The 12864-nt window shown below is 43.7% G+C and overlaps 1 protein-coding gene across 1 annotated transcript in view; it reads right to left on the bottom strand.

Annotated features, from left to right (window-relative positions):
• The window catches only part of LOC117813710 (protein inscuteable homolog), a 104725-nt gene that overhangs the window by 22702 nt on the left and 69159 nt on the right, over positions 1 to 12864 (bottom strand). Inside the window, exons 6-8 of the mRNA XM_034684707.1 lie at positions 9858 to 9910; positions 9649 to 9772; positions 6449 to 6562 (exon numbers count right to left, since the gene is read on the bottom strand). Of these exons, the coding sequence (XP_034540598.1) occupies positions 6449 to 6562; positions 9649 to 9772; positions 9858 to 9910 (291 nt within the window). The remainder of the gene's footprint in view (positions 1 to 6448; positions 6563 to 9648; positions 9773 to 9857; positions 9911 to 12864) is intronic.

Genomic DNA, 12864 nt, shown 5'->3' with positions numbered 1-12864 from the left:
ACATAATCATGTGAAATTTGACTACTGGACTAAAAATACCTCTCTCCTCTCTTTTGTTTGTATGCAGCAGCCTTCACGGCGTGCAACTTCTTCCATCTCCAAGATTTCTGAGCTGAACTTTGTGCTCGGGCGGCGGCACCAGTGGTTTTTGTGAGATTCAAGAAGCTGCAGGAAACTGACTTCTGGATTTTGCAAAGAAAGTCAAGATCTGATCGGTATCTCAAGGACCTCTCTGATTTCAGTGATGCTTGTTAGCGACAAGATGATCCATTTTAGTCTAAGATCTAAACACAGACGTCACTTAAACATCTTTATCTCTTGAGCTCACATGGATCTGATATCTTTTACTACACCTGAGTTATGCCCTCGCACCCTGCAGCCTAAGGCCTTGAGTGTTAGAGGGATACACACACACACTCATGAGCACCCTGCCAGCCTGGACACATTCAGATCAGCATCCATCATGACAGGACGGTAAACACTGAGACAGCTGACTCGCTTGTACATCATGACACAGTCGCTCTCTAATATTTCAGCAGCTGCTTGATTTATGAAGAGGGCATCAAACACTGTCGGCTCACGTCACATTTTTCTGTTTTATGAGCTGCACCTTTCCACTCTGGGGTTTCTGTTTCCTCTGAAAGTGCAGAGGAGAGCACATCAGGTGAGAGTACGATGACAAATGAGTCACAGTGGAGTCTTTTTGTTGCTTGAGGAAGAAATATTAAAGCCTCTGGTAACCCAAATCAACAAATAAATTCTACCTATGATATTTCAGACCATATTTAAACTCTAAAACCTATGTAAAAATATTAGAACTTAACTTTGATCAGCTTTTCAAATATGTTAAATTACGTTTTCAACACGTTTTCACACTGGGGTTTAAGGGGGCTGGTTTAACCTGATATTTATTACGTAATAAATATCCAACCAATCAGACATGAAACACTGAGTCACATTCACACATGTTCAACAGAACTACTCCACTCCTGCTCAGACCGTCTCCTGGCGTCTCAGCCAGACTGGTTCACTAACTTTCCCAAGGACCGGTCCACTAATTTTCCCCAGGACCGGTTCACTAATTTTCCCCAGGACCGGTCCACTAATTTTCCCCAGGACCGGTTCACTAACTTTCCCCAGGACCGGTTCAATAACTTTCCTCAGGACCAGTTCACTAACTTTCCTCAGGACCAGTTCACTAACTTTCCTCAGGACCGGTTCACTAACTTTCCTCTGGACCGGTTCACTAACTCTCCCCAGGACCGATTCACTAACTCTCCCCAGGACCGATCCACTAACTTTCCTCAGGACCTGTTCACTAACTATTCCCAGGACCGGTTCACTAACTTTCTCCAGGACCGGTTCACTAACTCTCCCCAGGACCGATCCACTAACTTTCCCCAGGACCGGTTCACTAACTTTCCCCAGGACCGGTTCACTAACTTTCCCCAGGACCGGTTCACTAACTCTCCCCAGGACCGGTTCACTAACTTTCCCCAAACAGCTCAGAGTTTAGACAAACAGCTCCGTCTGACACCCGTAGCCGAGCTCCTCTGCGTGCACATACTTAACTTCAGCCTCCTCTGCTCCAGGCGTCCCATGGTCCTGATGCCCCGGAGACTACGGAGTGATAAAACTAATAAATGATAGAAGTCCTGATTCTGAAGTATTTTGTGACTCAGCACTCAGAGACCATTTGAAATGAATAATTTAGATTCTGGAGTTTTGATGTCTTTAGATTCAGAGTCAGACGGCTCAAACATGCAGGCTGTGAACTCTCTCTTGACCTGTCAATCAAAGAGTTAGGTCACGCCCACACAGTCCTGAGAAATGCCTGTAAAATAAGCTGTTTTTGAACAGAGTTTTTTCAGAGTTATGGATGTTTATTTTCACTCAGATTCTTGTTGAAGCTTCATTACACATTACATTTTGATATTCTATATGAATTTTAAATATTCCATATACGTTTCCAGAGGCTTTAAAAGGTTTTCAGATAAATATGCAGAGCTTTAATTTGTTATCACGATCGGGTCATCAAACAAAAGCAGCCGCTGATTCTGTTTGATGATCTTTGTGTGAGTAGTCTTGAGTGAACCGGATGAGAGCGCCTCGTTCAAGCGTCACAAACCAGTCACGATTATGTGATTACTCAGTCTGATCCTCAGTTAGCAGCGACGTCCATTAACATTACACTCCAAACATACATTAAGATGCACATGAGAGGAATGAAACGCTGAGTATGTTTTAAAATGAGTCATATAGAGACGGCGAGGTGAGAGGTGTCGATTCCACTCACTGAGTTTGTTTGCTCAGAGTGCACGAGGCACACGTCTTGGGTGGATAATTTGTAGTTTTTCATGCATGTATAAATTAACGCAAACAAACAAATCTCAGTGAGTAGAGTTCACCTTTAAATATGATTCAGTCAGAGCTCCACAGAAAGAAGCAGATTCTCTCACTCTTTGTCATCGTTGGTTGAATCCTAAATATTTGATGGAGCATTAAAAGCTGCAAGAGTCAATATTTACATCTTCATCAAACTGATACTGACGTGTGAAGAGAGGAGGATTCAGAAGTCAGGACCCTGAATCAGCACTAAGTTTGTGAAAGACCAGAGACTATGATCCAGGTTCTGCCATGTCACTTAGTGCAAGCAACAGCAAAACTGAGTCCTCTTTCCTTGATAAGATGATGATCTTCAGAGAGATTCATGATGTGTAGCTATCACCTGACTCTGCAGTTCTTCCTCCAAAGAGGAGGCTCTTATAGATGCATAGGTGTCATAACAGTGGACTTCCTCCAGATCCGTCTCCAATCCGCTGCGGTCCGGCTCCATGCTCTCTTGTCCGTTCACACCCACTGGTTGCATTTTCAGAACGTAGCACAGAGCAGGACCGCCGGACAGCCTGAGTCTTGTGACCGAGGTTTCCCCGCCATTATTACTGAATCAAGGATTTGATTGGATTGGTGGTCCGTAAGTGTGCACATTATGTTCCTTAACTTATCAGACCAAAGAAAGAAGATACAGTTGAAGTATCTGATATTCAACCACATAAGATTAAGTATATGTTGCTAGTCTGTGTTGTTTAAAACAAGTCCAGGGACCCACAAGAATGAGTTACAATAGTAGGCTCCAGAAGTCTCTAGGAAGGGCCTTAAAAAAGATCACCTTTGACCTAGGCAAATATATGGTTGACAGTGACAGCTGACGTCTTTGTCAATACTTAGAACAAGGCGCTCGTAAATGGAGTCAAATAGCAGCTAACTTGAAACTTGTGTTGAAGAGTCCATATATGTGTATGTTTGAAGGACACCCTCATTCTAATTTGAATGCACCTTCATAGTATTTAAGCCAGAATGTGGAGACAGAAGAGAGGCGACTTCATCTGGCCCAGTCGTCCTCCAAGCAGTCGCGATGCTTGTTACTGATGCTGATGCTGTTTGATTGTAATAAATCGAATTACTATTCAAGCTGGCCAGTGTCACGAGGTTCATTCTACATCTGCACATCCCAGGCTGATAAGACACGACACAGTAAAGAGACTTGTGTTTTTAACACACCATCCAGAACCAAAAGGGGGGGCGGGGGGACCTCTGGTGTGAAATGTGGGCACTCTTAAATTTTGGGTAGGACAGCTGAAGAGAGACAGGATATATGGGGAGTAGAGAGTTGAGGATGCAGCAAAGTTGAAGACAAGCCAGCAGCCACTGTGACAAGGGGTGAAGCCTAGATATATGGGCACATGTCTTATCCATGAGGCTAAACCTGTGCCCTCTGTTAGAACAAACATTCCAGGTTCTTGGAGTATATGAAGTTCACTTAAATAATGAATGAAAATAACAATATTTTAGCCAATTAGCATGGAGCACAGAGCAGAACCACGGGACAGCTGGAGTCATGTGACTGAGATTTTCCCTCTATAATCACTGAATCAAGGATTCTCCTCCTCCTCCTCTCCTCATCCATGTTGTCTTTCTGGTCCTCTGAAAACCTCTGACCTGTTGACTCCAGGCCTGGCTCCGCTCATCATGACTTTGGTTTGTTGTTGTAGTTAAGTGAAATACGATCTGGTGATAACACAGAGTGTTTTATTCTGAAAATTAACCGGATGTTTTCATTTTGTTTTGGTGAAACCTGACTTCCTGTCCCGCTCCAGCTGATCTGTTGAGATTGATGCGTCGTGCTCCGGCATCCGGCAAAAATGGAAGTCTTGTTTATCTGATCCGGAGGGAGCAGATCCAGTGGAAGTTAACACATTGACTAGAATAGAAACCTATCAGATCTGGCACTGTGGCGGATCGGAGACGGACCGGACACCAATCTGGTGGAATCTGGCCGTGATAGTCTCATTCATAATGTTAAAAAGTCAAACTCTTTTTCAGATACAGCTCTCTAGATGACTGTATGTGCCCGTGGTGGTGTTTGTTAGGACTGTAATCACAGGTTCAGAGGCCAGCGGGGACTGAAGAGAGAGGAAATCCAGACTATCTGTCCTCCTTGATGAGCTGAGAAATCAAAGCAGTTTCTGGCAATTTCACTTCATTTCGTTCAGATTTGGTGCACCGAGCGTCTTATACTGAGGACTGATTTTAAGGTGATTTTGTGGTTTGAGTGGAGCCTGCATCGCTGTGTGCATTAAACTCTAAGTTCACCTAAATGATTACAAGCCATCAACCTGCACAGTGAGGTACTGAAGGCAAACAGTGCATACCTTTTCTGCAGGAGTCATGTGACTGAGATTTTCCCTCTGTAATTACTGAATCAAGGATTCTCCTCCTCCTCCTCTCCTCATCCATGTTGTCTTTCTGGTCCTCTGAAAACCTCTGACCTGTTGACTCCAGGCCTGGCTTCACTCATCATGACTTTGGTTTGTTGTTGTAGTTAAGTGAAATACGATCTGGTGATAACACAGTGTTTTATTCTGAAAATCAACCGGATGTTTTCATTTTGTTTTGGTGAAACCTGACTTCCTGTCCCGCTCTATCTGCTCTGTTGAGATTGATGCGTCGTGCTCCGACATCCGGCAACAATAGAGGTCTTGTGTATCTGATCTGGAGGGCTCAGACTCAGCCGGACATGCTGGATCCAGTGGAAGTTAACACATTGACTAGAATAGAAACCTATCAGATCCGGTGCTGTGACGGATTGGAGACGCGTCTGATGGAATCTGGCCGTCAGAAGCTTTGCTGTGTATATCCACAGGGGGCGCCAAACTCAACACAAACAGAAAGTTTCTTACTGGTGCTTTAAATTTAGAGGGATGTGAATGACAAGTTCATATCCACCTGAAACTCTCTTAGAGCTGCTCAACAGTTTTAAACTCTGGTACATTCATCTTAATAATCTGACGTATATCACCCTCATGTCGATATAAAAATGATGATTCATCACCATTTATCTTGTTGTTGCTGCACTACCACACCTCTAACCCTCCTCCCTCCTCATCTCCATACACAGCACATCACTCTGCATGCACTGTGTCAGCTTCAAGTCTGCTCCAGAGATTCAAAGGAGTAAATATCTGGTCTAAACCCTCAGTTTTATAAAACACAAGTCTGCAGGACGTGATGAAGAGCGAAGAGCCGGAGCACAGGCTTGATTGTAAAGGGTGTGTATGTGAGAGTGTGATGGACAAACTGGTGCTGGCTAATTAATTGAGCTAACAGGTGGAGGAGGTTTTGTATTGGGTATTCATTAGCAGCCATTGAAAGGCAGATTTACTCCACACACCTCCTCAGGGGTTTGATGCAGAGGGAGTTAAATAAGGTGGAGCGGACTGAGAGGGAAAGATGCCTGAGCAACCTGTGATCAATGCTCACTCCTAATGGGAGCTGACAGTATTGATCCCACTATCTGGCAGTGAAGGAAGCGTGTGTGTGTGTGTGTGTGTGTGTGTGTGTGCCATCAGGAACAGTCTTATCAAGAGTATCCTGGAAGCAGACGAGTAACTAATGTCCGACTGAGACTCTGTGTCTGCTCTGTCCGGTCTTATCTCTCAGTGAGAGAGCTTTTTAGAGGCGTGTGTGTGGAGATAGCTGCAGGTCCGCTGCTCTGGAAGGTGAACACTGGGAAAGGTGGAGCGGATCACAACAGGAGGATGAAGAAAGGGGTGGAGATTTAATAGGAAATGAAGCAGCTTCTGCCAAAGACTGGGTGGGAAAAATAGTGAGAATATATTAGATCCCTGCTGACTTGTCGCTGACGTCAGGATTTCTGACTAACAGGTTTTTGTACAATTAAATACGTCAGTAGGGGGGGGCGGGGTCTTCTTGGACACATACATCAAATCGGGTGTTGGTTAAACTGCAGTGCTTTAGGAATGAAACTGTACGGAAACTAGAAACCACTTCTGAGTGCAAAGTTATGTTAGATCTTTGTGTTTTGTTTGTGGTTGCTAAATCAAACCCTCATATTCTCTTTATAATAAGAGTGTGTCCTCCTCAGTACCTTGGCGATGATGCTGCAGAGTTGCGGTCCGTCCTGGGTGAGGGACAGCAGGTTGCTGATGGCACTGCCGATGGTGTGAACGTTGTCTGAAGACTCAATCTGCTTGATCAAAACCTGCAAAAAAGATCAAGACGTTTTATTTATATCCTCAGGACTGTTCCTTAGAATGATGTCAAAGTGTTATTAAAGTCATTTAAAGGTGACATATCACGCTTTTTTCATCAATATATATTGGTCTAAGAGGTCCCCAAAACATGTCTTTAAAGTTTATGCTCAAAAAAACACTTTGTAATCAGATTTTGGTCTGCCTGATAAACCCTCTTCTTCAGTCCTCCTCAGAAAACTCTGTTTTCTCTCTGACCACGCCCCCTCAGGAAGTGGATGTGCCTCGGCTCTCCAGCACGTTGATCTAATGTTTACATGTTGGCTGAATATACACGGCTGCTCAGAGATCACGTTACTTCAACCCTCTGAATCTGATCCAGAATCTGATCCTGACGGAGAGGCGCCTGCAGCAGGACCTTTCTGAACGATTGGTCACAGATTTAGTGTTTCTTGTTGTTTTATTTATCAGTATGTCGACGTGTGTCTTGGTACACAGCTACCAACATGTAGCTATGTGGCTATGCTAACTAGCGCTAGCACTTATCCATGATAAGTAAAAATCATCCACTAGATCTTCAAATCTGCAGACGTGGGGAGTAAAACCGACCTCTGCCAGAAAGGCAGCGGGACCTTTTCTGAAGGATTGGTCACAGATTCTGTGTTTCTTGTTGTTTTATTTGTCAGTATGTTGACGTGTGTCTTGGTACACAGCTACAGCTACGACATGTAGCTATGTAGCTATGCTAACTAACGCTAGCACTTATACATGATGAATAAAAATCATCCACTAGATCTTCAAATCTGCAGACGTGGGGAGTAAAACCGACCTTTGTGTTTATTAAGACAGCCTACAACTAGCATGCCTCCCTCCTAAGCTCCTTGTTAGCACACATTTGTGCAGGGAATGAAAAACAGAGGAGGGGTTGAGTTGTATTTTATACAGTCTATGGGCTGAACAAGCTCCGAGCTCTGACTCTGTGACAAACCGGATATTGTTGTTACGTAACAAAAACACTGAAGTCTGAAACGGCTCGTTTCACACACATTTACAGAAAGGTGTAGAAATCAGAACAGGGGCAGAATGGATTTTTTTCATTCTTGGGGGGTTTGTAGACAGGGACACATATTTCAGGTAGAGAACCATTAAAAAGTCAATTTTGCATGATATGTCACCTTTAAAAAAGAAACTCTTTAGATTGGATCTGATGCAACAGTTTCAGCTTGAGTCCATTTTTTAACGGCACACGTTAAATGTAGAATCACTTAAAGGGTCACTTAATTCCATCCAAGTGAGTACATCCATAAAAAGTCATAATCAGTGCATCCATTAACCTTCAGCCTCAATTAAACATGATGTAAGTGTCCTTCAGAAGCATGAATCACATGATATTGTCCCACAGCCTGTTTATATGTCTATTCAGTGTATTCATTTAAACAGACTGAGGAACGATACCTTGATTGATTTCTTAGAGGCACACAACCACAACCACAAACCTTCAAACATCCTGTGTCCACTCATTAAATTAAAACTGGTCAGTTCATTTTTTACATGCAGTACATTTCAGGACATTTCTCTATCTGTGCAGTTCAAATAAAAGACTCAAGCAGAAGCGGTTCCATCATTCCAAGTTTAGCCCGATCATAACCCCTTTTTTTTTTCAAAAACAAAATATTTTGTACACCATTTTAAATCTATGTATATTAAAATAGTTGTAATCCTATAGAGTTATTTTAAGGGAATTTTATGTCTTTTAAAATATGTTGTACTTATTTTTCTTGCCTTGTGTGATTCCCATGTAAAGCACTTTATAACCTGGCTTTTAAAAAGTGCTTTATAAATACAATTATTATTAGTATCGCTGTAGAAGAAGAAGAAGAAGAAGAAGAAGAAGAAGAAGAAGAAGAAGAAGAAGAAGAAGAAGAAGAAGAAGAAGAAGAAGAAGAAGAAGAAGAAGAAGAAGAAGAAGAAGAAGAAGAAGAAGAAGAAGAAGAAGAAGAAGAAGAAGAAGAAGAAGAAGAAGAAGAAGAAGAAGAAGAATGTATATTTCTTTTCTGCATATTTTCTGTACATTTTTTATGTCCATATTATTTCTATTTTTTAATGAATTAAGCATCTTATGAAATGAAAGCTGCATTTGTTTCTATCTCTACCTCTTTCCGATAATAGGAAGAGTGAGTGCAGACCCAAACTACCTTCCCTGGTCAGGACTATGGCCTACATGTTGCAGCTTTCCTGCAGCAGCACCATCCTCCACAGTCTCGGCCCTCTTGCCACTGTTAGTCCTGGGCTGTGATATAGACGCTGATAAACAGCATGATGGACAGATATCCTACTGCACTCTTAAATGACTGTATGAAAGTATGAGCTGGGTAAATATTGCTAGCTTGGACTGCTGCTTGCCAATGTGTCAATACTGTACTTAGCAATGCAATCAGTCCATCATTTTCAAAGATGAAGGAGCAGCTGGGGAACCAGATGATGGACCTGGACACCGGTCTGCCTCTGCCTCTAACAGCTTAGCAGAGCCCTCTGGAGCAATCAAATCCACCATGATCCCTCTCATAACCCTGACACGACTCTTAAACTCTCATGAACAAACCCACGGTGTCAGGTGACAAAAACAAAGCCCTGACACCAAGTTATGTCCAGACGATGCAATAAACCACACAGAGATAAATCATCTAACAGAACATGCTGAATGTTTTCATCATTTGTAACCACTGTACCAGATGTGAATGTGGCCTCTGGATGCTTAAAGTGCTGCACGTCAAATTATTATGTATTATAAGAACAGAGATATCAGTGCATTAAAAGCAATCATAACTAAATGCCAGTGAAATATGCTGAATAATGAAAATAAAACCCAGGGCGGTTCAGAACAGATGAGAACAAATAACAGCAGAACATTCTTTGATGAAGTCCTCCTCTCTTTTTGTTTGCATGTCCTCTCCTCATCCTTTCCCTCCCACAGAAACATGGATGTAACATGCTCACAGTGTGTTTGATGGACTGCATGTGGAGGAGCCTACATAGACATGTGAACATATATGCTGTGTGTATTTTCAGCACTGAGATTTATGATATATTTACATACCCGGATCTCATTGGCTAAAGCCATGTCGATCATGTTGCTGAAGGAATCGCTGACGTCTGTCAGGATCTCGTGGATGGCCTCTCTCATGGACTTCAGGAAGAACTCGTCATCAGTGTGAAGACACCTGAGGGGGAAAGGAGAATCTTTAATACATTCAACTTTTAACTTTTGTTCATTCTGATGTATTTATGATGTTGTTATAGTTTTACCTCTCGGTGATGTTGGTCAGCTCCATACATTTCTCCAGCAGAGATTTCTCATACTGCAACGAAACAGGAGGAGAAATAAAGATGTGATTCATTTCATAAGAAGACACTGATAGAAATAATGTATCTGTATTGAAGTTAATTTTGCATATATGCATTTTCCTCCTTTAAATTATTCTTGGTGCATGATTCAAAACCTTTACAGGTCTTTGCAGGACATTTTTTTAGAACTAAGCCCCTCGTTCATGTCAAAGAGTTTTAATGAGGACTGACATTTGAATAAGTGTGGGAAGTTAGATTTTTTTAAAACAAATTCTGATGTCTTTTGGAGACCAAGTGCACGTGTTGATGAGGAGACCATTCAAATTGAAAAAGCAACACTAATTTCTTAAACAAATGTGATAAATGCGGCCTGTTGTCGTCATCTAAAAGTAGTATGGGAGGTTGAGCCTTCAGTTATTAGGCATCTCTCCTTTGGAATCATCTACCAGTCAGGATCCTAGAGGCAGACACCCTCTCTACTTTTAAGAGTAGGCTTCAAACTTTCCTTTTTGATAAAGCTTATAGTTAGAGCTGGATCAGGCTTGGACCAGCTCTTAGTTATGCTGCTATAGGCTTAGACTGCCAGGGTAACTGACACTTTAACTCTTCCTGTCCCATTAAAGCTACTAACCATAGACCTTTCTGGAGTCCCTGAGCTCCCTTGTCCCGTAGGTTCCTCTGGCCTGCTGCTGTGGGCGTGCCAGACTCCAGCTGCTACAACTACTACTATCCATCTCTTTATAGTGAATCAGAAGAGCCGGCTCGCATCGAGAGAGAGCCGGCACCCAGTTTTTACCTTTTGCTGCTTAGCTCTCACAGTGCTCAGCCCCAGCTCTGCTCACAGCAGAACTTTGTTTTGATTGGTCAGCATGGCAGCCATGCGGCCAATCACATGTGAGGATGTAGGATACAGGTGATGGAAGGGAGGCTGTGTATCGTGGCTTCATCTGTTCCTTCTGAGAGAGTCTTCTCGAAGACAGGGCAAATACTCAGAGAGGAGAAATCAGATCAGCCCATCCAAGCTGAGGCCTCTGAGTTTTCTCAATGCCAACCTGAGGACATTAATAATGTTTGCTCCAGTTTGGTTCTGTTTCTGTTTGCTTGAGTTTGGTTCTGGTTCTGTTTGCTTGAGTTTGGTTCTGGTTCTGTTTGCTTGAGGTCGGTTCTGGTTCGGTTCTGATTCGGTTCTGGTTCGGCTCGGGTTCGGTTCTGGTCCGGTTCTGGTTCGGTTCTGGTTCAGTACTGGTTCGGTTATGGTCCGGTTCTGGTTCTGGTTCAGTTTGCTTGAGTTGGGTTCTGGTTCGGTTCTGGATCGTTTGTGGTTCGGTTCTGGTTCGGCTCGGGTTCGGTTCTGGTTCGGTTCTGGTTCGGCTCGAGATCGGTTCTGGACCGGTTCCGGTCCGGTTCCGGTCCGGTTCTGGTCCGGTTCTGGTCCAATTCTTGTCCGGTACTGGTCCGGTTCTGGAACCTGTTTGCTTGAGTTTGGTTCTGGTTCTGTTTGCTTGACTTTGGTCCTGGTTCTGTTTGCTTGAGTTTGGTTCTGGTTCTGTTTGCTTACATTTAGTTCTGATTCTAACCCTAACCCTAATCCTAACCCAAACCCTAACCCTAATCCGAACCCTAACCCTAACCCTAATCCTAACCCTAACCCTAATCCTAACCCTAACCCTAACCCTAACCCTAACCCTAACCCTAATCCTAACCCTAACCCTAATCCTAAACCTAATCCTAACCCTAACCCTAATCCGAAACCTAATCCTAACCCTAACCCTAATCCTAACCCTAACCCTAACCCTAATCCTAACCCTAACCCTAACCCTAACCCTAATCCTAACCCTAACCCTAGCCCTAACCCTAACCCTAATCCTAACCCTAATCCTAACCCTAGCCCTAACCCTAATCCTAACCCTAACCCTAACCCTAGCCCTAACCCTAACCCGAACCCTAACCCTAATCCTAACCCTAACCCTAACCCTAATCCTAACCCTAGCCCTAACCCTAACCCTAATCCTAACCCAACCCTAACCCTAACCCTAATCCTAACCCTAACCCTAACCCTAATCCTAACCCTAGCCCTAACCCTAACCCTAACCCTAATCCTAACCCTAGCCCTAACCCTAATCCTAATCCTAGCCCTAATCCTAACCCTAACCCTAACCCTAATCCTAACCCTAACCCTAATCCTAGTCCTAGCCCTAATCCTAACCCTAACCCTAATCCTAACCCTAACCCTAATCCTAACCCTAATCCTAACCCCCTAACCCCCTAACCCCCTAACCCTAGCCCTAATCCTAACCCTAACCCTAATCCTAACCTTTACCCTAACCCTAATCCTAACCCTAATCCTAACCCTAGCCCTAATCCTAACCCCCTAACCCCCTAACCCTAACCCTAATCCTAACCCCCTAACCCCCTAACCCTAGCCCTAATCCTAACCCTAACCCTAATCCTAACCTTTACCCTAACCCTAATCCTAACCCTAACCCTAATCCTAACCCTAACCCTAGCCCTAACCCTAATCCTAACCCTAACCCTAACCCTAACCCTAATCCTAACCCTAACCCTAGCCCTAACCCTAACCCTCTGGTTCTGCTTGCTTGAGTTTGGTTCTGGTTCTGGTTCTGTTTGCTTGAGGTCGGTTCTGGTTCGTTTCTGGTTTGGTTCTGGTTCGGCTCGGGTTCGGTTCTGGTTCGGTTCTGGTTCAGTACTGGTTCGGTTATGGTCCGGTTCTGGTTCTGTTTGCTTGAGTTGGGTTCTGGTTCGGTTATGGATCGTTTGTGGTTCGGTTCTGGTTCGGCTCGGGTTCGGTTCTGGTCCGGTTCTGGTCCGGTTCTGGTCCGGTTCTGGTCCAATTCTTGTCCGGTACTGGTCCGGTTCTGGAACCTGTTTGCTTGAGTTTGGTTCTGGTTCTGTTTGCTTGACCTTGGTCCTGGTTCTGTTTGCTTGAGTTTGGTTCTGGTTCTGTTTG

The sequence above is a fragment of the Notolabrus celidotus genome, chromosome 6, assembly GCF_009762535.1.
Source record: "Notolabrus celidotus isolate fNotCel1 chromosome 6, fNotCel1.pri, whole genome shotgun sequence".
In the NCBI taxonomy this organism is placed as follows: Eukaryota; Metazoa; Chordata; class Actinopteri; order Labriformes; family Labridae; genus Notolabrus; species Notolabrus celidotus.
This window is presented reverse-complemented; position numbering and strand designations above follow the sequence as displayed.